The 24,557-nt window shown below is 43.2% G+C and overlaps 1 protein-coding gene across 5 annotated transcripts in view; it reads right to left on the reverse strand.

Annotated features, from left to right (window-relative positions):
- Window positions 1–6,380: 6,380 nt before the first annotated feature.
- Window positions 6,381–24,557, reverse strand: part of L3mbtl4 (L3MBTL histone methyl-lysine binding protein 4) — a 485,427-nt gene continuing 467,250 nt past the window's right edge. For all 5 annotated transcript variants that reach the window (XM_046467481.2, XM_058586451.1, XM_046467478.2 and 2 more), the window contains 3 exons: window positions 20,433–20,602; window positions 12,103–12,165; window positions 6,381–7,957 (listed from right to left, as the gene is read on the reverse strand). In XM_046467481.2, the coding sequence (XP_046323437.1) occupies window positions 7,790–7,957; window positions 12,103–12,165; window positions 20,433–20,602 (401 nt within the window). In that variant the 3' untranslated portion in view covers window positions 6,381–7,789. The remainder of the gene's footprint in view (window positions 7,958–12,102; window positions 12,166–20,432; window positions 20,603–24,557) is intronic.

Genomic DNA, 24,557 nt, shown 5'->3' on the forward strand with positions numbered 1-24,557 from the left:
AACAACTACCCAGTCATGCAAAATTGGTCTTTCTCCCAGGAGTTCATGAGGAGCTGCCGGCTCAAAGCTCTGATCTTGACAAACTGTTATAATTTATAGACTTTTCAATTTAGGAGAATTTGCCTAGAGCAAAATAAATAAACTAATAAATACAAATAAATTGGTTTTACTAAAATTGTGCATCTCCTAAGGCTAATCAATTCTCATTAACATGCACCAAAATGACTAATTTTTTAAAAAAATATGCCAACTAGGGGCTCTTAGAACAGTTATGTTGTGGAACCCATTCTGTGTTAATTATCAGAAAGGGTCAAATCTCCCACCTTTGCACTGGACACATTCAAGATGTTTTCTTTTTGAGTTCAGTATCACACCACTCTCAAATCACATTATTAACTTTTTTTTTGTTTGTTTCGTATATAGCTGGAGTTTTTAATTTCCAGAATTCAAGATATCACTTCATGGATAACTTTTAGCTACCCTCCTGGAAGGATGAGAGAATCAAGTGTCAGTTGAATAATTTTTATGGGACTACCATGCAAAAACATATTGGTATTTAAAATTCTTATGTACGCATAATAAATATTAGAACACCATTGAGCTAAAATTAATGAGTCTGTATTTAAAACCTGGCAGTATTTAAAATTATCTGCGTGATGCCAATCTCAGTTAATCACATTAGAAGTATCTCTGATTACTTCTCATTAATTGCCACTTATAATCCAGGGGGAAATAAAAGGTCTAGCGATTTTGAGGTAACAGGTTGCTTAATGGCTAACATCAACCTGGCGCTTAATATAATATTCATATCCGTGAACCAGTCGTTAGCAGTATGTGCTGAGAGGCATCTCTGGGTAGAGGTTGCTTCTAGGTCCTGGGGTGGGGGTATAATATGAGAATATCTCCACAGTTTACAATGGCAGAGCACCAACAAAGACCGAGAATCACAGCAAGATCTGGGTATGTACTCCGGTGTGTGGTGTGACTCACGTGGGTAAAGGTCAGAGATTCCATCAAATGATGCCACCTGGCCATTTTTCTATAAGGTCCATGAGCCAGAAAGATCATATCACCATTATATAAGATCTAGACTTTTTCTTCTTCCTCTATTTATCTTCATATGTTTATGCTTTTTATTTATTATCTATCTCTGCCTCTACCTACTTGAATTCATGTAAAGAAGAATTTTTATTTGATTTGTCCAGAGCTATGTTTCAAATGGGGGCAGTGCCTAAAGCATAGTGAGCTCTCAATAAATATTAGTTGATTGAATAAATTTAAAAAAAAATTTCCATATGGACAAATAGGACATTAGTTAAGGTGAGTTTTCTGGTTTATCTGAAGGACATGTCAAAATCAATATGGATGTGTGATATGTATCTGTACTTTTAGACTTAACTTTCCCAGTCTAAAGGGCTTGTAGGTAAATTTCCTTGAAGGTCCAGAAAAGACAACCTCAGGTTTCAAACTGATAGTAACAAGGGCTTGTGAAGGACAAATCTATTCTGAAAATAGAAAAAGAAAAGAAAAGAAAGAAAGAAAATAGAAGTTGGATGTCTGGAGGATAACTTTAAATTTGTTGAAAAATAAAAATAATTGGTTACCAATACCAAGTAACCTGTCTGAATCAGTTTTTCTTGAATAAACTTTTTTTTTTTTGGACTGGTTTGTTGACTGTTTTTGTTAGAAAGGACAGGCCAAAAGAAGTTCCAATTGCTTCTTCTTAGAAAAACACAACCAAACCATTGCCACCTTTTTAAGTCAGCTGTCAGGAAAGGTCCTAACCTCAGATTATGGGATCATTTATAGAGAAACAGCTGCCTCCATGGAGGACAGGTGACACAATTCTCCTACCGATTTATCTAGTCAACTTCTGAAGAGGTTCTTGCATCCTTGGGTGGTCTGTGGGCTGAATGTTTCCCCTTGTGGTTCATGTTCTTGGTCACTTATTCACCACTGCAGTAGTGCTAGAGGTGGCACCTAGAAAGGGGTGATTCAGTCACCAGGACTCTGCCCTCATAAATGAATCAAAAATCATCGTCATGGGATCTGGCTTGTTAAAAAAGCATCTGTGGCCCCCTCTTTCCCTTCTGCCTTCCACCATGGGATGATGCAGCAAGAAGACCCTCAGCAGATGCCAGTGCCATGCTCTTAGAATCCCCAGTCTCCAGAATTGTCAGAAATAATTTGTTGTTTCAAAATTACCCACTCTGAAATATTTACAAAACAAATGAAGACAGATGAAGACCCTATAAAAACTCCTATTTCTTTTTTCTGGCACTAGGGATTGAACTCAGGGATGCTCGACCATTGAGCCACACCCCCAGCCCTATTTTGTATTTTATTTAGAGACAGTGTCTCACCGAGTTGCTTAGTGCCTCACTTCTGCTGAGGCTGGCTTTGAACTCAATATCCTCCTGCTTCAGCCTCCTGAGTTGCTGGGATTATAGGCATGTGTCACTGGGCCCAACCTATTGTTTCATTCTAAAAAATGAAGCAGAGCTAATATTAGTTAGTAGTTCTTGGTATGTTATTTTCTACTGAAAGACCTTTGAGACCCCAGAATTTCACAGTAAAATACAGGCTCCTGTATTCCCAAACTACAGTACCCATGTGTATTTAATAGAACTGCTGTTAGCTGCAGTTTAAGGATTGCAGTTCAATCCTTTGTGGAGACATCCGGGTTTAATCTAGGATTTCTCAGTACTTTGTGTTCTTTATGCATCAATTTGCCTTGATGCCTAGTTTTCCAAATCAAAGGGAACACAACTTAATTTCAACCTGAAGTAAATGGAAAATTGATGGGTGCTGCCCTGTTGGAAAATTGTAGCACAAAACAACTTTTCTGATCCCATGAAATAGAACCATTTGGAGAAAAATAAGTTAACTCTATTTTAAACTCAAAGTCCTCATTTCTTCCACTTTTCCTTTCCATTCCCCTTTTAATGGTATTCTTAGACTATTTTGCCCCACATCCCCTTTCTCTGCTTTTTCTTATCTCTGTGTCATTCTGTGTGCCATTAGTAAGCAATGACTGGGATACTGCGGTGATGTTGTCTCTCCAGGCGCTGTAGTCCTCAGGGAGAGACCATGTGTCCTCCCAAAGTGCCCACAGTTCCTCACCCTTATCCTTCTGATGCTGACTCTTCACAGAAAGTCCTCTGGATGTCCCTGCACATCCCAGCCAGGATACGTGGCAGTGGCAGCAGGGGTATGTTTTATTGATCACTGGATTCAAAATCCATTCCTTAAGAAAAGGACTATGTGTGGAGTCTTGGAAGGAGACAATTTCATTGAAAAATCAAGTCTTTGATCCCCAATTCACTAAATGACTCAGTCACCAAATTTACTTGTTTGACCCTGAAGTTTGAGTTGAGAGCTGCCGCGGTCTGGCAGGGCACAAATCACGAGCCACTCAAGAGGAACAATCTTTATTTCTGAACTCCACCAGCACACTCCACACACGCTCCCCAGGAATTCTCCCGAACGCCACGTGGCTCCTCCCGGAACCACCAACCGGAAATCCCTCCTCTGGCACTTCCCCAACCCATGCAAACTCTTCAGGAATCCCAGCGAGAGCTCAACCAGAACTCAATGGGAACTCCGGCGAGAACTCAAAAGTTATCATCTTAATGGCTCGCTGGCGTCACCTCTCAACCACTACTTCTGGCAAAAATGCCATGCGTCATCCCGACTCGGCTGTGGCCCTCAACAGAGAGCAGTTTATTTTTTTTATTTTTTATTTTCAGCTAGAAACTGAAAGGTAGACAGAGGCTGAGAGGGCATAACAAGAATATATTTTTGAAGAAAGATTTCTACTGAATATATTCTTCATTAATAAATTTATTCATAGGAAGAATGTAAGGATTCTGAATATTCAAGAATCTATTAACAAATAGATTCTTCATGAATGTATTTATAAGAAGAGTTAAGTTTTTAAGAGGAATTCAATGTATTTCAAATGTATTCACATTTGAAAGAGAATATACTCATGAAGACTACATTCTCCAACATTATGAATATGTTCATAGGAACACTTCATATTCAAAATAATATTCTTCGGTCCTGGGAGTGGCAGAGACAAAACTGAATACTTTTTAACATGATATGAAGCAAAAGACTAATGAGTAAATGTGGAAACTTGGTGATTTATTAGGTGGTTGAGAAATGTTACTAGATCACACAGCTGGCCAGGTCCAGGATGAAGGATTCAAACTCTGACCACAGCCCAAGTACTTTCCACTATATTCAGTATCCCCATTAGTTACCCTATATTCAACAATGACTCATCCCAGAAATCCCAGGCATGTTTGAAAGTCAGCATTCAGTAAGGGAAAGATGTTATGTCTTAGAGTTTTGTGTTATCAAAGAGTCAGTGTCTTGTGCTGTCACTCTCAGAAATTCTTTGAATATGTGGGTTATTTAAGGTCAGGATGTCTAATCACGAAGGGAGTGAAGTTTTCAGAGATGGTTAAGGATAGGCTTTTTTCTGAACATTCTAGGGCTGTTGGAAGTGAAAGGAATTTATTTTTTATAAAACGTACCTGAAATTACAGGCATTCAGACTACATTATCAAAAGTCCTAAGCTCCCTTAGGATTCTTGCTAATGATCTAGTTTCCAGCATCCTACATACTTACGATATGTTGTACAAATGGTCCTTTGGGGGAATCTTTCTAATAACCTAGAAGTCTGTATTTCTTAAAGCCCTGTTGGCTTTTGCTTTCTCCCTGACTCAAACCATATTCCAGATAGGAATTCAGAAGAGAGACCAGGGCCAGTATCCTCCACCCTCTGCATTGTTTCTGGATGGTGTGTGGGTGCGGTCCTCCCAGTAGAGTGCAAGATTTCAACTTTTAGCAGTTCAACCCTTTCTGGAGAGTATTGAGAGAGGGGAAGGAGACTGGCCGGAATGTAGTAGAAGCCAGAAGACGACGGAGCTGAGTCCAGGATAACCCATGGTCCCTCAGCAGCATCCAGCCACTCTAAGAGAAGCAGGCCTCGTGGAGTTGGCACATGCTGATCAGCTTTGATGCAAACTCAAAGGGTTTGTATGTGGGAGATTCCTTGTAGCTTGGTCCAATGCCAAAGAAATGAGTTCCTGCTGCTCTTCGGTCCTGCTCTTGTTTGATTGACACCTACTTAATGGCTGCCATTAGACATCAGGACCCTATATATGTTATGTTGCTTATATTTGTATGCATGCAAATACCCCCCAAAATCAAATTTAAAAAACCCTGGTGTAGATATTACTTTCTTGTTTTACAAAGAAGTTACATCTGTCTAGGAAGTTGCAGAGCTGAGATTTGCATTTAAATTCTGTTGGCTTGTGTCATTTATCGATGCAACAAATAACTTACTATGCTTCAAGTGCCAGGGTCTATGCCAAGCGCAGGGAATCAGTGATGAACAGGACTGATGTAGACTTTATCGCCACGATCTTCCAAACTAGTGGGAACAGACAAGTAATAACAATAAAGAGTGAAGGGCGATAGATGGGGAGATGCCAGTTTCTGCGGGGTCAGAAAGTCAGTTGGGCACCTCACAGTTAAGGTGTCAAGAAAGACTACTGAGAAGTCAGGGGCAGAACACATTGGGCAGTGAGATGGGCAGATGCAAAGGTAGGAGGCGTAAGAGCGGCGTGAATTTGGAGGAAGGTTGAGTATAAATCAAGTGCAGAATATTAAAGAAAGTAAAGGGAGAGGGCAGAGGGCTGAGTAGAATGTCTGCAGTGTGCTGGGGCCAGCAGGGACCAGCTCCCAAGAACTGATGGTGCACATTCTCCCTAACTCTAGTGTTATCCAGCTACGAAACAGCATGGACAGTCAGAGGGTTTCAGCTTCCTGGCTGGGGCACTACTCTTATGAGGGCATTGTTCACCCAGGTGAGAAGATCTGAGTTTCCTTTTGACTATGTTAAGGTCGAGGGTGGCAGAGTGGGGTGTTCTTCAGGTGATGGACACCTGGATCTATCTCTGATCATGTTGGCTTCCAGGAACAACGTTCAATCCCAATTTTGCTTGGTATCATTTGTTCTGGTCTAGGAAATGTGTTGAAATGACATTCATATAATGTGCAAGCCAGGTCTTCCATGGATGCTAAACAATGAGCAATTTTAAAATTCTTATTATTTAAAAAAATCCCCAATTTGGTATCTCAAATTATTAACACCTAAACCTTTTTCCCTAAGGGAACCTATCCCAAGGAACTCAGTGGTACAGCTGGCTGACTTTGCTGACTAACACATGTAGCAAATCAACCTTTGCTCTTCCACAGCTGGGGAAAACCAGACTATGGTGTGGGTGTAGGTTATAATGATGTGCTCATTAAAGATAGAAAGGTGTGGATTTTGTTTTATCTGTTTATTATCATTTAAAATATATTAAAATTTTAACAGCAGAAGCAGGAAATTTTAATTGCACATGGAAGTCTACAAAAAGCAAAGCAAAACAACAAACCAAATGCCACAGAAACAAAATTTACATAACTGATAATATATTAAAATTACATTTAGGTAAGGATCTGAACAAATGTAATGTATGCATATTTCTCAGAGAAGATTTTTTTCTTTCATTACCTAAAATTGGAGAACTTCTGTAAGCAGAATTAACTTTCTTAAACTGTTAACATTCCTAAGGAGGCAAATGGATGTGGTCAGTTCTGAGTCTCTTCTCTATGAATTCCCTTTTTTCTTCCTACCCTAAAATGATGAATTTCCACTTCCATGAGGGCATTTGTAGCTTACTGCTCTACATGGAAGAGCAGTAAGAAGCTAAGAAAGAGGTACTTGCCTTTTGTAACTGTGGGACAAACTCCACACAACTTGGGTCTCTGATATAATCAATTATAAAACAAATAAAATCTGATAATGAGTCAGAATTTTTCAAACAAATAACAGACACCGAGCTCCCAACGTTAGAAATATTCCTTCCTAATGGCAGGGTTCTGTAAAGGTGTACACAGGGCCCAGATGTACCTGTTGTATAGATCCGACAGGATGCAGGGGAAAACAGCACCCCTGAGCTCTCCACAGAGTGGGAGCCAGGAGGATTTCACTGTGGGTGGTATCTGGCCTACCAGCCAATGCCAGCGTTAGAATGGGGACCCTAGGGGACCCACAGCTGGTGAAAGCTCCTCAGAAGGGTATTATCAGCTTCTGGAAGGGCCCACCCAACTGTTCTCCCATGATTCCTGGGCACATAAGCTCCTGGACTCCTTGGGGTGGCAACCAAGAAGTGGTTAATGGAATAAAAAAGAGATTTCATGAACTGCAAAATCATGTGCTTATTATTTTTTTAAAGAGTCATACTTTCCTGAGTAAAGTACACAAAAGCCTTACAGGAAGTCTTTAAAGTGCCAGGCCTCCAGTCAGCAGGTATGAGCCATGTTCAGATGTGGTTCTGGTGAAAACACTAACAATGTGTTGATGCATCTGCTTTTCTGATATTGTACCACTTGAGAGACTTGTGCTTGCAAGATGGAAAATGTCTTCTTTTATGGTGAGGGAAGGACACAGATGTATGTGTGGGCTTCTTTGGTCTGTTTGTTGCAACACATCATAGCAGAAAGGATCCCATCAACGATAACCACATTCATAAACCCACACTTGTGCCTGAGCCTCTGAGTCACTGGCACACCATCACTCTTCAAAATCCTCTACACATGAACCACAGACGCTTGAAAGTGTCCAGATTAAATATGGATATGACCATGGGGACATTCAAATCAAATTGATGGGTGCCAATTTACTGCTGAAAGAGTCCTGGCACTGGCATGAGTTTGGAAGCACCTTTACTCTGTGACATCCTGGCCTGTGACAGTGTCTTCTTCTGTGAGGTCCTGGGAGTTCCTGAACATCAGGATGGAGTTGTAGATCTTCAGCGCGGGGCCCAGCTTGATCTTCATCACTCTGACGATGTCTGTCTGTGTCAGAAGCAGGAAGGCTTTGCCATCGATCTGCTGCAAACAAATAAACAAACACAATTTACAATATCCTGCCATTAAAGCTTGGTTACCCACTGGGAACTCCTGGGTGCTGAATGTGAGACCAAATCATCAAGGCCTCCATGGAGAGCTTGTCAGTGACCACCCATCCATCAACTTCATCTCCTCCTAGGTCTTGGGACTAAAGTTATTTTGAAAAGGTGCTTACTCTCTTGATTAAGAATTCCATATACAAAAATTTTCCAGTATGAATTTCTGTTGTTGTGTTTAAAAAATCTTGGTCTTGAATTTGTATCAAAAGCTGTTAAAGTAATGCTATAAATCTCCAAGAGTTTTGTTTTTTTCCCCCTGAGAGAATAATATGCAATGTGCATACTATAGCAATACTTATAATACTGGAAACAATCCAGAGTTCCAATAAGAGCTGAAGTAAATAAGTTATAGTATAGCCATGGGATGAGACACTAAGCAGGCACCCAAATTTACTTCTCTATGAAACATTTAATGATCTGAGAAATTTCATGAATTGTTAAGCAATAATACAGCATGTTGACACAAATCTCAAACTTGATTTTTTGAATTAAATGTACATGACCACATGTATACATAATATTTAAAATATTTGAAATTTTACATCAAATATTAACAGAAGTTGTCTTTGGCTGGTGGAAGAGTGATTGATTTTTATTATCTCCTTTTAATTTTCTTATATCTTAAGTTTGTAAATATTTTATTTATTTGCCTTAAAAACATTTTAAAATTAGCTCAGAAGGATTCCTGGCTCTAAATGAAGATCTAATGTCTGAATGAGTGGTGATAGATGTATCTGTAAGGTTTTTTTTTTTTTTTTGGTGGTATTGGGAATTGAACCCCAGGGTTGCTTTACGACTTAGCTATATCCATGGTCCTTTTTTAATTTTTTATTTTTGAGAAGGGTCTTGTTAAGCTGCTTAGGGCCTTATTAAGTTGCTGAGGCTGACTTGGAACTTGGAATACTCCTGCCTAAGCTTCCTGAGCTCCTGGGATTATAGGCAAGCATCACTATATACCTGGCTGTATCAGTGATCTAGATTGTGAGAAATTGTTATACAATGTATATGCATATTAAATCATCATGTTCTATGCCTTGATTTTTTTAAAGAGAGAGAGAGAGAGAGAGAGAGAGAGAGAGAATTTTTTTAAAGAGAGAGTGCGAGAGAGAGATAGAGGTAGAGAGAGAGAGAATTTTAATATTTATTTTTTAGTTTTCAGCGGACACAACATCTTTGTTTGTATGTGGTGCTGAGGATTGAACCCGGGCTGCACGCACGCCAGGCGAGCTCGCTACCGCTTGAGCCACATCCCCAGCCCTTCAATTTTTATTAGACAATTAAATATTTTTAAATAGAAAATACTGTAGTGTGAAGTGTGATTTTTTTTTCCCTTGAGTCAGTAATGGTGAATGGCTAGACTGCTTGTCCACAGCTTCTTGAGGCACTGGGGACCTCAGAGCTTGTCTCCAGAGGCTGCTTGAGTGTCTTTCCCCCTGTAACACCACTGAGGTGATGGTGATGATACAGCTAATATTTGAGGTACAGCCTGACTCAGCTAAATCCTGGCTCCAGAACCACAGAGGCAGGAATGAAAGGGGTTTCCATACTAGCAACGCTTCCACAAACCTTGAGCCATGGTTCTAAACCTTTTCAAATTTCATAATACAAACCCCTTCGAATTCATGTCTCATTGACAGTGATGATTCTTATAATGGAAGGAAGAATTACCCTGAGACCCCTGGGGTGGGATTTGAACATTTTAACTCTCTTTTAAAATTCTAATTTGTTATATATGACAGCAGAATGCAATTCAATTCATATTACACAAATAGAGCACAATTTTTCATGTCTCTGGTTGTACACAAAGTAGAGTCACACCACACCTTTGTGTCTTCATACGTGTACCTAGGGTGTCTGTCTCATTCCACTGCCTTTCCTACCCTCATGCTCCCACCTCTTCCCCTCCCTCCCTTTACCCTATCTAAAGGTGGTCTATTCCTCCCATGCTGCCTCCCATCCCCGTTATGAATCAGCATCCTTATATCAGAGAAAATACTTAGCATTTTTTTTTTGGATTGGCTTATTTCACTTAGCATTATATTCTCCAACTCCATCTATTTACCTGCAAATGCCATGATTTTATTCTCTTTTAATGCTGAGTAGTATTCCATTGTGTATATATACTGCATTTCTTTAGCCATTCATCTACTGAAGGGTATCTAGGTTGGTCCCACAATTTAGCTACTGTGAATTGTGCTGCTCTAAACATTGAAGTGGCTGCATCAGTGTGGTATGCTGTTTTTAAGTCCTTTGGGTATAAACCGAGGAGGGGGATAGCTGGGTCAAATGGTGGTTCCAGTTTTCCAAGGAATCTCTATACCACTTTCCAGATTGTCTGTACCAATTTGCAGTCCCACCAGCAATGTATGAGTATGCCTTTTCCCCCACATCCTCAGCAACATTTATTGTTGTTTGTATTCTTAACAGCTGCCATTCTGAGTGCAGTGAGATGAAGTCTTAGAGTGGCTTTGACTTACATTTCTCTAATTGCTAGATGTTGAACATTTTTTCATATATTTATTGATAGATTGAATATCATCTTCTGAGAAGTGTCTGTTCTGAACATTTTAATCCTTTAAAAGTTTGGAAAAGCTTCCTGTGAATTTATGATATATTGAAGATTTATCCATTTAGCACATACTAAAAGCAAATACTTTCCCCAGGGGCTAAAAAGCACACACTACAGGTGGAGGAGAGAGAATATGCCTCCTTCCATCCCTAACATGGGTCTGGCTCTAGCATTTTCAAGCAAAAATTGTTGTCCACATATCCAGTTGTCCTGATAATAAGTGATGATGGTGACGATACAGCTAACATTTAAGGAACTCTGATAACCTTCCATGTATTTGAACTTCCCAGTGACTCTGTAAGGTAGATGAGGAAACCTGAAATTCTAAGCTAAAAGACTTGTGTTTCAGAGGGGAGGGAAGAGAGAAGTTGAGTGACCCGAGCACATAACAAAGTTGGCCAGGAAGGATCAAGCTGGAATAAACTGGCCACAAAGGATTCTCTTTCCTGCTCATCATGCAGACAGACTCGGACAAGGTGGGTAACACAGACAGTAGACTCATGTATGAGGCTGGGTCAGCAGTGCCTAGGCTGTGCTGCACTCAGGTGGAATCAGGAGAACCTCGTTTTATTGGCAGCCAGTAGACCAATGCCATTCTGACTGGGCTCCATAGTGCTTCTCTTGAATGCACATATCCTCCGAACTCGAGAGGAAGAGAGGTGTGTGGTGCTTTCTAGAGTCCTTAGGAGGGTACTTCTTTGGTAAGTTCTAAAGCTGTGAATGAGGCTCTGGAATCAGATGTATTTGGGATACAATCGAACTCTGCTCTTTGCTTGTGATGCCTAGCCCTCTTGAACCTGAACTTTTTCGTGGTGAACTGTCAATGTAGAGTGTTTCGAGAATCAAAAGATAATGATTATAGGCCTGCACCACATGGCAGGCCTATGGTAATCGCTGTCATTATTATTTGCATTACCATTCTGTTGTTGGTATTATTATTTGCAGTATCATTCTGTGGCCCATATGGCTATGGATACTAATTCCAGGAAAAATGTTAAGCAGTTCAGAAAAATCCCAACCAAGGGAAGGCAGGAGGCAGAGATCTCACAGGATTCTGTGGCTCCTCCACACCCCTCTTGAAGCAGGTGCTGGCAGGGATAACAGGATGGTCCCCCTTCTGCATTTGGAGCAGAGTCCCCTCTACTTCTTGGTTGTAGTCCCAAGGGAAGATTCCTCTCTTCCCCCCCGTATGGCCCCATGCAGAGACTTCATGATTAATTATCTTGTTCATTTACTCTTCCACCAAACAGTATATTTGTGGAGCATACTATCTAAGCTGAGTGTCACAGCACTCTGTGAGAAAGCAGAGCTAAATAAGTGAAAACCAAAGACAGTGGCTGCCCCTCTGCATCAGTCCCTCACTTACTGCTGGGCTCCTCCCCTGCTGGCTCCCTTTTCTCTTGCCTTCCCAAACTGCTCTTATTTATACTTAACTAAACAGAAATAAAGAACTTTGGGGCCAGAAGTATGGACATATATCTAATTTTTACATTTCTTACCTCTTTCTTGAAGCACTTGGCATGTTCTTCGCAGCCCAAAAGAGACTGTACAAACTCAGCCACCTACAGTGCAAGATGAAAAGCCTAATTTAAGACACACACCTGAAATAATTTGGGGGTTGTAGTAAATCAACATGTGAGTAAAATAAACTTTGAATCCCTCAAACACTTGGGATTTCAATAGTAACTATCAAGTCACATTAGCATTTGTCAGCTGAGCAATTAGTCCTGCCCCCAGTGTCTTTTCTATCCTTTGATCACCAAGCTGACCTATACAGGGTTATAGTGATAATGGTGAAGTGATGGCCTCCCTCTGAGTGGGGTTCTGGCATTCTAGAAGCTTCTTGCACCTGAACCTCCTGACCACACTCCAGTGTCAAGGTAGGCAGGGGACAGTGGCCTCATGCAGCAATATTCACAAGTACCACTGTATTTGTAGGCAGACTTGATGGCAGAGTCCCCTCTTAGGGCTGAGGCTCCAGGTCCTCACCTGGTGCCTGGCAGCCTGGAGGAAATTGTGAATCTATGCTGAGCTGGATTTCCAATTCAACAACCACAAAACTGAAGCCCAAGGAGGTTTAACAACTTACCCAAGCTCACACATGGTCAGTGGGTAGCAGAGATGTTTTTGGACCTGGGTTTTCTACCTCAAATCCTGAGTTCTGGAGACTTGGTCCCTTTCACTTGACTTCCCAACTCTCTTTTTTACCCTTTCTCTGTCCCCACATGCCCCATGTTCCTTTTAATAAAATAACTCAGTCAAGGATGGACTGTCAACTCAGGAAGCCATGGACTGGTCTCAACAGACAATTTAGGGGAGCTCCCTGAACAGACATGATAAAACGTAGACTCCTAAAAAACCCAGATGACTGCTGGGCTCTGGCTATTTCTAGCTGGGTCTGGCACAGTCTCAGCAGGGGAGGAATGGAAGCAGGAGCACAATAGTAAATGGAATTGTGGGAGTGAGATTTGTAGGAGGAACTGTCCTCTTGCTTGTTTTTCCTCTTGGCTGTCTCTTTCACTGAATGGTGAGCGCTCACCCTGTCCCTCTCCGCATCTCACAGGGAAGGTCTCAAGAGGGCTGCGGAGCTCATGGTCTTATACTAACAAGTTCCACCATGGCAGCATTCTGGGAGCACCCACTCCCTCAGAGCCCCCCATGAGACGTAAGAAGATGCTCCTCCTCTCACTGCAGAAGAGCACCGGGTGATGGGTGACCCAGGTTCTAGCACAGTCAGGGAGGACCAATGCCTCCAGACACACCCTGTGGCTGCACACCTGAGTTCTATCTGCTTTATGCTCTTCTGGCACCGTGAGTCTATTTCATCATGGGTCCCTTTGCAATCATCCTTCTAGAGGTGATAAGGACGTAGAAAGTCCCTCCCAAACCAGCCATCACGCAGCATGTGTTGGCACCACCCTGACCCAGGAGCTCTGGGATGAGTGCCCATGTGCTCAGGCCAGCTGTGGTTCTTAGCATGACAGGCCCAGTTTATTCAGAACCTGGGGCTCTGCAACACAAGTGGAAAAAGCTGAGGTTTACTGAGTTCACCTGATTGTCTTCTTCTAGGTAAACAGGATGCACGGAGCATGTGTATAGCATCTGCAGGGAGCAGGAGAAAGTCATGGAAGGCCTCCGGTCAATTGGAACTCAGGTGACAAGAGCTTTGATGGTGGCTAAGGACTCCTAATGGGTCTCTGGCCCAAAACACTGAGAGATGGGGCATCTCTGCCCTTCCCCAGGCTGCTGTTCTATGTGAGCATGTCCTAAACCTGGCCAAGTGTGAGGCTTTGTGCTGGGGTTTGGAAGGGCTGCACCTGTGAGTTAATGGTTCAATGTGTGGTGGGAGGAGAGAGGGGGTGGAGTATAACACTCCTTTCTCATGACTATGACACATGGTCAAATGTGTGACCCTCCAGAGGAGAAGTGTAAAGGCACAGGCTTTTGCAAGAGAAGACTGCATCCAGGTGGGAACATCATAAGGATGGGGTCCCTGAGATGGTCACTGATGTAAGCTCCATCTTCCCATGGGTGGCAATTTGGGACGGATGTGTTGAGAAGACCTTCCAGGTATGGAGAATCACAGGAGGCAGCCCAGAAGCAGGGCCACACAGGGTGGGTGGGAGCAGCACTGAGGAGTCCAGGTCAGCTGGCACTGAGGAGGGCAAGGGGAGTGGCACCAGGAAAGGCAGGGTTGGCATGGCCTCAAGGGTGTGGGTTATATGTCCATCAGCAGGTGGCAGAAAGCCTGGCGCCCTGGTTCTCCAGCTCAGCCACACATTACATTCACCTGCAGAGCTTTCAGGCTGACTGAAGTCCAGGCTCAGTCCAGAGATTGCAAATGAATGGAGCTGGACTGCGTCCAGGTGCTGGGTATTTATTTTCAGAGCTCCCCAGCGGATGCTAATGTGCACTGAGGGCTGAGGAGCCACAGTGCCAGAGAAAGCTGGAGAGGTGACCCAGCAGCATCTAGATGGACTCGTGCTGGGTCTTCTGAGTGGGCAGGGCATTAGCGGAGGCATCAGCTGCAGTCAGCAGGAAACATGAGGGCCTGGACACCTGCTCTGCATGGGGAAAAGCCTAGAGCTGAGGAGGAGGGGATACAGGGGTAAAATCCCCAGAACTGGGGCTGGGTGCCGGGGCAAAAGCAACCAAAGCTGACTCCAGGGAACATGTTCTAGGGTGGGGTTTCTCAACCTCAGTGCCACAACGCCTTGGGTCAGAGAACTGCTGTGGGGCTGTCCTGCGGATGAGGGATTTTTAACAGCCTCCCTGGCCTCTACTCATTAGCTGCCACTAGCAATATTCCCTTTCCAGCTGTGATAGCCAAAAGATGCATCCAGATGTTGCCAATATCCCTGGGGGGATCAAAATCCCCCCAGGTCCTCTTCTAGTGTGGCTCTTTCACAGGGCTGAATGTCATAGAAGGAAAAAGGCAGAGAGAAAAGGGGGACCAGGAGTGAGCTAGAGACCGGTGTGCCATCCCGTCTCACTCAGGAGCTGTGGTGGGGGCGCCATGTCAACTGTCGGGACAGTGGCCTCCCTGTGGGATGGAGGGGCTCTTACGTACTTGCTCAAGGGCTTCTGTTCACAGCAGAAGTGCTGCGTGTGGCTCTGGGGGTTTGCTATGTTAAATTGCCCTTTTCTGGACAATGAAACAAGGACTCCATCCCCTCCTCAGTACCATTAGCCAAGAAATCACTGTCCCTGTCGAGGTAAACTGGCTTCTTTTAATGGGAATAAGTAATGTGTCAAACCAAAGTGTCAACAGAGCAAAGTGAGGGCTGTGAGCGTGGTGGTCTCCTCCTGCAGCTTTGCCCTGGCTCTCCAGAGGCAGTTGGGTAGGCACGTCTCCCTGGACTACCACCTCTCCCAAACTCTCTGCTTTTCCAGAAAGACATTCCCATTCTACTCAGTCTGTTTTTCCAAAGTAAAGAATAAGTTCCATGAAACCTGTAGAAGCAGACTATATGGCTGAGAATGTAAAAATTGATTCAGTATTACTAGTTGATATTTATTTCCTCTAACAATAAGGTTTATTGACTTTTAATAGCAAGCCCGTTTTGCTACAGGTTTTCCACATGTGAAGTGGTGAGCTTTTAAGGAGAGTAACATCCAAAGGTTTTCCTCTCATTCTCCCCTTCAAAGAAAGTCTTTTTTTGTGTGTGTGCCCTTCAAGTTTGTGGTAAAATGCGGGTAGCTATTTAATGGCAGAAAATTCAATGAGAGAGGAGTGTCCATTTGTCCTCAGTCCACGAAAGGACAGCAGTGGGGTGGTTCTGCTGTTTCAAAGTAGCAGCTACTCTTTTGGAGACCAGTGGCAGCCCAGGCTTCGGCCATGGCTGTGGGGAGCTCCCCATGGTGTGGGGTTGACATGTGGGCGTGTGTCCTTGGCTGGGGCTGTGGGGGCTGACACACACCATTTTCTACACTGTCAGGAACACAATGTCCTATGGCCAAAATCCCTGCTTTGCTTTGGAAGGACACTGAGTAAGTTAATTGTAGGTATGAGACAGCAGTCTGGGAAGACTAAGAAGGATGACACCGCCTGGGTTCTCAGATGAGCCCTTCACTGTACCCAGCTCACGTCCCCCCCACGACCTACTTTCTCGGCCTCCTCTCCAGAGCGCAGGAGGCCTCTGTTCCGCAGTGGGGCTGCTGCCTTCAATCTTCCTGGATGGTGGTGTTCTCCCTTGCTGAGCCTGGAGATGTGTGCCTGATTGTACTAGCTAAAAGTCCACTGGGGACCATGTTTCCAGTCTGAGTCTCATTTTTTAACAGCACAGTTTATTTGCCCTTTTTTAAGGGCTCAATTGTGAAGGCTGCTATGCTTAGCTAGCAGTACCCTGAATTTTTCAAAATACTCCCTCCTGTGTAAAGTCTGCTTTTAAAGTGACTTCCATCTTTTATAGTTAATGAACATTTAGGGAGCACTTGGTTGAGGCTCAGACAATTTATATGGGGTGCTTTAAGAAGTATTTTAAGATATAAGAGGGGCCAAGCATAACTGAGTCATATCTGTGGTGGTGAATGTGCACGCAACACTCACAGCCTGCCTGCATGTGCTTGGACACACACCTGGCAGGAAGAGACTACATAAAATTCACCTGTGCATTCACTCTCACTCAAATGTGCATCTGACACTCTGAGCGGAGGACAGTTTGCTGTGAAGATGTAAAAATATAAAAATACTTTGGTTTTTACTCTCAGACGTTGATGTATTTGAACAGGATATTTCCCTGGTCTAGAGTAAGAAATGAACTTACACTGACCATAATTTAGCACGAGCTCAAACCCATGTCTAACGGAAGTTTCCCAAAACAATAACCTTTGTGATACATCGTGTATCTATTCTTGCCTTCCATTTCATAACCACTAAATTGACTTCACGGCCTAACTATGCTTTGAAAAACACTGTGGTGGGAGAGACAACCATGGTGATAAAGGAGTTGAAAGCCAGCTCACAGCTCTGGGAGTGTGACAAAGGCCCTGCTTGGCTTCTCTTCACAGGTAGCATCATGCAGAGCAGAGGCCTTTCTCCCAGGCCAGGGTGGCAGACAATGGGAACCTTCTCTCTCTTCTCTTCTGCTATAGACACTCATGTCAGGTCTCTGAATGGCGCTTTACGCAGGATGCCCAAGTTCATTTCAACACACCCTGTCCTCGGCTACTGAGGCTCCCCTATGACCAGTGCTAACAAAGCACAAAAGGAGCCCCAGCCCCCACTGATCCTGCTCAGATCTGCACTGCCCTTTCAAATCATCCTCCTCAATCACCATTTCATTGTGACATCCGGAGCAGGCTCGCACTCCACCATTGGTGGGCACCCACTAAACACCCTGATGTGGACTCCCTTTGGAGAGCTGCCTTATTTTCAAAGATAGAAAAAGAACACAAACACAAAGCCTGCATTTTTCAATCCATCAAAGATCATTCTTGAGGACCTATTTCAGTGCTGAGAGAGGTGCTGTAGTGCATAAAGATACAGGCAAGAAATTTAAGATGTGCTCCTTGTCCTCAAGGGCATCTTGTTAGGATGATACAAATGCTGAGACAAGTCAACATGAGGGAATTGGGAGAAGGTCGCCTTTGGAATGCCTCCCTGGTGGGAGTCATGGTTACCGAAGCACCAGGAAGCATTATGAACAGGGGCGTTCGATGCAAGGCTCTTGGCCTCTCTGATTTTACTTAATTTATAAATGCTCTAAGGCCTTTTCCAGCAATAAAAGGCTGAGATTGTGCGCGCGCGCACACACACACACACACACACACACACACCAGTACTCAAGTACTGGGATGTAGCTTTCCTCACAATCCTTGGTAGCATCCTTTCTCCTTGATCTTCCTTTTGAGAACTTCCCAGTCCTACTGAGACTTTTTTTTTTTAAGTCACCTTCCAAAGTTGTTTTAACATTAAGTGCCAAACTTGAAAATTGTCAGATCAGCCACCAGCCTCCCATTTCCTATTTACTGCTTGATGCTCCTGTTAGGGGGTCCTGCTCTTTTTGCTGTCATGCAAAGAAGCAAATGAAAGTTCTCTCTCCTCCATTAAGAAAAACACAAGATTTCCAAATCTCCTGAAGTCCAACTCTGCAGCCCCAACCAGGACCCTGAGCTGAACTGCCATATGCCTTGCTGCATGGAAGGCTCTTGACTGGCCTGCCTGTGAGGCTTTTCTTCCAGGGGCTTCCTCCAGCTCCTCTTTGAGCTCTCATTTGCATCTCCCCTTCTCCTGCACTTTTTATCTGAGCCTGGTTCCTCAGTGTTCAGAGTTGTCTCTGGGAGCACTGACTTGGTGCCCTTCCCTCACTGGTAATGGCAGTGCCTCCTGTTTCCCTGTGTTGTCCCCTTGCCTCCAAACTGGGCCCTTTCCCCAAAGTTCCAGTATTCTGACAGCTCCAGCATTTCCCCACTTACTGGGCCTCCCAGCTCTCACATATTATTATCCTAATGACCTATTAAACTGTGTAGTGCTGAGACTATAAATGGAATCACACTTGGCTGGTTTTACTTTTCATCTTCTATGTCTAATCGACTTCCCTGTGCTGTTGTTTTTGCCTTTAAAACATTTACGGAAGTCAGGTTCTTCTCATGGCAGCACCCAATCCAGACCCTGATTTTCCCACACCAGGCGCATGCTGGCAACTTCCTGGTCGTCTCCCTCTCCTTGGCTTCTCCCTCTTTCTGCAGACCTGTCATACTCATTTCCCTGAAACAGCACATTCACAAAGTGACTTTATGCCGAGATCCTAATGTGACTTCAGCTGCCAAATGAGTCATGCCACTCCCCACCTAGCCCCGGAGGCCTTTGACACCTGGTCACCTTTCGCTATCCCAGGTTATTTTCCTTCATGCCCAGGGCTGCTGTTTGCATGGTGAACCTGATTCTACCAGTGTAGCCTTAAGCAAGTCACTTAGCCTCTGGCTGACTCAATTTCCCCATCTGCCAAATGGGTGAAATAAAAATCTCGGCCTTACTATGGAGGACATATGGAGCCAAGAGCTAGGAAACCAGCAAGAAAAGAGGAGCCACTCTCAGACTTACTTCCCAGATATAGAATTTCAAATAACAAGCTTGAAAATTAAGAATAAATGACATGCCATTGAGTTCTCAGTTAACTTCCTATTTGTGTAGTGTTGCTTCAAGGGCAAAACTATACATGATTTGATTACAGACACAACAAGTTTTAAAGTTGATGTTTGGCCATGTAGCTGAGGTATACTCTGTAAACTTGTAGAAATTCATAAACAGGCAGACTTGGGACACTTTTAAGGAGGAAGACCACATTTTAGCCATTCTCCCAGACACACAGCCAGTTCCTGGCACATTCCAGGTCAACTCTCCATGACCAGGACCATCCAGGCCTTTCTAAGAGTGAAAGGAGAGGTAGGCAGCATGGCATCCCATAAAACAATGGCAGACCCCTCTGTTCCTGCCAAAAGACTCCGGGCACAGGCCCATCATGTAAAGTGCCTGGGGAGGAGTGAGAACAGGGACCTCAGCCCCAGCCTACGAAGGAAGGTTCAACCACGAGTAGGTCAAGGTGACCACAGGAAGCGCTCAGTAAATATTTTTTGACAAATTTAACTCCAGTTGTAATTCGAATCTTGCCCTCAGGGTTTCTGTCATTGAAATAAAAAGTTCTCAAGCCTAACTAGGGAAAAAATACCTTCATCCCAAAGAAATTCCACCAAACAGTGTACTCCTTATAATAAGATGGCCTTAAATCTGAAGTAGTCCTATTGCATTATAGTAAGCAATGGGGCTTAACGGATCCTTACTAAGAACCAATATTGTAAGGCATGGTTATATTAAAATATGATCTGGCTTTTCCCTCTGTGCAGCATCTTACACAATGTTGATACCATATGCACTTTAAAAATCAACCTAAGGTTGGCCTGATCATCTTGTGGCTTTGGGTGAAGAAATGGGAAGCAAGGCCTGCTTGCAGAGAATGTACTTGGTGCTCAGGGTCTGGATGTCCTGGGGCAGTGCTATCTTCCAGCAAGGATGTTGCTGGGACTCAAGTCTAAGATGCTTATACATTTGTACTTCCTCAAATCAAAGCTGGGATGTGGACTTGGAGGCTTAAATTAGCCCTGGGCAGATAGTGATGAAGCACAGGGCAGCACTGGATAAGGCTGGGAAGAGGAGACACAAAACTAACTAACTGGGCTTTCCTAATTTCCTCAAAATCATGTCTGGCTTCTCACTGCATTTGAATTTAACTTAATATAGAGGATGTGCTGCCTGAAAGAAAAAGGGTATTTTCCCAGGCAACAGAGAAGCCAACAAAGGGTGGTCCCATCCCATGGCCCTGGTGCTCACCTGGTCCACTGTCCACCGGGCCACCTGGCTGGCCTGGATGTCAGCTACACCTGGCAGCAGCTTGCAGTGCTGCTCCCTGCCGAGGGGAAGCTCCCGAGAAGGGTGGGCTGACATGGAAGTCAGGAAGACCGATTGGTGCAGGGCCTGCTGGTTCTGCTCAGCTGAGTATTCTGAAAGAGAGGCAGTGTGGAGTGAGCAGCAGGTCAGCCTGGAGCCGAGGGCCTGTGGTCAGGGTAGGAAAGATGCAGACACAACCAACAGCCTTGTCTCCTGCTTATACAAGGTCACATGGCCAGGAGTCCCCATGCATAGCCTATACCATGGTTCTGCTTTAGAACAGTGGCCTAGCCAAAATAGATGTCATGTTAGGCCCTGAAGACTGTGGCTGCTTGCTTTAAATACTTTTAATACAAATCATTTCTGTGAGATACTGTATGATGGCCAGTGAAGGACTAGCTTGTCACTGCCCCTGGCTTCTCTCTCCTTAAATCAGAGTCATAGGAACCAAAGACCCACTCAGAATGTGAATGCTGAGCAGATTGGCATACTGAACTATCTGAGATGTGTATGTACAAAAGAACAATTTCTTCCTGGAAGCCACTTTATACATCTCTAAAGCTGGCCAGGTCCACATCTGGCTTCCTAAATCCCCTGTTGACACTGAATGAAATGTAGCACAGGGTCCTCATGAGAACTGGGGTGACATCAGCTGCTGCTGTCAATCCCCAGCACACAATAACCTCAGGTGGGAATCTGGGGCAGCTAAGGATTTCTGGAAAGCAGCCTCAGCTGAGATGTGATTTCCCTGGCACAGGCATTCTTAAATGGGGGTGCTCTCTTTTCTGAACAAAAGCTCTGAGTGCACCAGAGTTGTGAGGGCATAAAGAACAATGGCTGCTGCTTGCCCAAGAGTGGCTGCTCTTGAAGTGAGACTTCAATGGGATTGATGCACTTCAATGTCATTTTTATTAACACTTCTGTTTAGTTTTTCCCCTCAATAGTGACTTCACTATTTATTTATTTGTTTATTGCAGTGCTGATGATTGAACCCGGGGCCCCATGCATGCTAGGCAAGTGCTCTACCATACTATTACATCCCTAGTCACAAAGTAACTTTATTCTTAAGTTACATCCCAACATTTAAGACAGACCATAGATTTAAATCCTCTATTTTACTTTGAACCTACAAATGGGCAAGGAACAAAAACATGTTACAGAGATTTCAGAAAAAAACATTGCCTTTATAATACCTTCTAAGATACTTTTGACATGCATTAGCAAAATAAAACTACCAATATATAAAAAGACTTTGAAAAGACATATTATGAAAAGAAATTTTTCAGGACTTATAAAAGTACACCCTTCATAATGCAATTGGCAGGTTAAGAAAGCAATAGCTACATAATTTAAAGTTTATTATGATGGTTGGTGTTTTACAAACTGAGCCTAAAGAGTTATTATGCAAATAATTCCACCTCAAATTAATTACAGTTCTTAAAGGGTCAGGCTGACCTGCACTTGACATGGTCGGTTGTATACCTTTTATAATCAGAAAGGCCCTAAGCTTTAAGCAATCTGTCTATCACTGGGATTCTCTATACGACGCTGCTCTTGTGGATCGCAGCAGACATCCTCATATTTACCAAGGCTTGCTGTCTACCCAGATGAAGAGACAGCAAAATTGCCAGCTTCTTCCCAATTCTTATGCTCCAGTTGCAACCAGCAGCAAATTCATCTCTAACTGCTGATTGTCCAATGCTGACCTTTTTAATATGTAAATAGGTTATCTCTCTTCATGTAGTTCTGCCAACAGTATGTAAGGCTGCAGGTTCTGAAAGGAAACTTCATATCTTCTTGGAAAAGCCAGTATGCTGACATATAAGAATGTCCTTTAATGAAGTTGTCCCATTGTACAAGGAGCATGCACAAAACAAGCCCTGAAGCCCAGGATGGAAGCATCACAGGGCCAGGCTGTGATTATAGCAACACAGAAACCTCAGAGAACTTCCCAGGCAAATCCAGAGCCATGGTCTCTTAAGGATTAAGACCTCCCATTGGCTCAGGTAGCAAGACAGCCTTTAGAATTAAAGGCAGGGAGCTCTTGCTTTATACTTTTGAATTTAGATTGGCTTGATATTATCTATGGCTTTTGAATATGGTTAACCGTGCCCCTGTTAAATCAAAGTATTCATTTGGAGGGAATTGGAATTTGGATTACTCAAGGAATGAACAAAACTTACTTGGAAGCCCATGAGAACTGTGGGGAACAATTTTAATGCCACAGGAGATCCCACCATGGGCAGTGGAGAAAGATCTACAGCTCTCTGCTGGGCTGTAAAGTCCCTACCTGAGTTCCAAGAATTTTTACCGGGTATAAGGGTTAGAGTCTATTTATCTGCAACCTCAAGTCCTGGGGAATCAGTCACATGTTTAACATGTGAAAATTTTTTACTGTTATTAATTTTGTTGTATCAATTTCACATCATTGAATAAAAACTTGAAAATTTATTTTCCATGTTTTCAGTTGAACATGGGTATGTTCAACCACAGTCTGAAAACATTAAATAGAAAATTTCAAAAGTGAACAATTCATAAGTTTTAAATTGTGTGATGTTGTTGAAATCTTGTGGCATCTTTCCTGTGATGTGAGTCCTCTCTTTGTCCAGTGTATCCACTCTGTACACACTACCTGCCCGTTAGTTACTCACTAGCTGTTTGTTATCAGATTGACCACTATGGTATAGCAGTGCTTGTGTTCAAGTAACCTTATTTTATTTAATAATGTCCCCAAAGTACAAGTACTGATGCAAAGGAGGCAACAGGGCACAAAACATGAAAGGAGAGATTAACTCTGGTTTTAAGTGGCAATGCTGCAGGGCATCTAGGAAAAAACAGAGTATATAGTGGGTTCAATATATAAGCAGTTTCAAGCATCCAGTGGGTCTTGGTATGCCCTGTGGGTAAAGAGGGATTATTGTACTTAAAAAGAGTTAGGTTAGGAAAGGAGCTTCTGAATAACTAGTCTATCATCTCTAAGACATGACTGGAGTTGACAATATCTACCATGCAGTGCTGGTGTGAGGGTGAAGGGTAAAGCACTCAGCAAGGTCGAAGCTGCTGTAATCACTCAATGCAGGTACTACTCTAAACGCAATCTGAATCTTTGAGACTGGGATTAATGTTTTATAAAGGAAAGTTGCATAACTCCAAATCAACACAATGCAAGACTAATTCTCAGGCAGTGACAAAAGGGAATGTATTTGGGGGGAGTGTTTCATGGTAACTGTTTTGTATCCTTTGTACCCTTTGCCAGGTCTACTTTCTTCCACAGCTGATGAGTTTGGAGTGGGACCCTTAGGTTGAGCTGAAGGAGTGCTTAGATGACCTTGCCCCAGAGGTACTGTGGCACAGAGAGGGAAGGTTGGGTTGACCAGATTGCTTGGTTTTGGAGCAGAACAGTGACCTTGAATGAGATGTTTACTGCCTATGCATCCAGGTTTTCCTCTCTAAAGTAGGTAATAATAGTACTTACACCTCACTGAGTTGCTGTGATTAGAATAGCTCTTAGTATAAAATGAGTGTTTAGTGCATGTAAGATATCACATTACTGTTTCAAGACATAAAGGTTGCAACAATAGTGAATGTGGGGACATATAATATGCCCAAAGCCAGTGCAACTAGATGTCCCTGAAACCTATAAAAGCTGAAATCCATACTGAGACTCAGGTTCTTGAGGGCCATGTTCAGATTCACACCCAAGAAGTCCTGGAATGGCAGTGCTGTGGTCAGCAGAACCCTTTGCAGAAGTCCCAGAGGAGGGAAATGAGAGTGGCATCCTCAGGCTGCTTCCCAGGCAAACTAGGCCCCATGTGTGGTGGTAGCCTCACAGCACTGCTAAAATTCAGTGGGGCTGGCAGCTTGGAGATTACGTGACTCTTGACAGACTTTTTAAATCAGAGGTTGATTTGCATTAGTTTAAATTCTGTGCATAAAATTAGACTTTTGAAAATATCTGCTTAAAAACTTGCATCATCTTTATAAGATGTGAACACAGTAATTTGAACTTTTCTCTAAATCCAATACAGCTCATATCATATCAGATATTTGCTAGATAGTTGCTAATCA

Source organism: Marmota monax, unplaced genomic scaffold (assembly GCF_021218885.2).
Source record: "Marmota monax isolate L192 unplaced genomic scaffold, Marmota_monax_Labrador192_F-V1.1 WCK01_AAM20220418_F8-fsc00103, whole genome shotgun sequence".
Taxonomy (NCBI): domain Eukaryota; kingdom Metazoa; phylum Chordata; class Mammalia; order Rodentia; family Sciuridae; genus Marmota; species Marmota monax.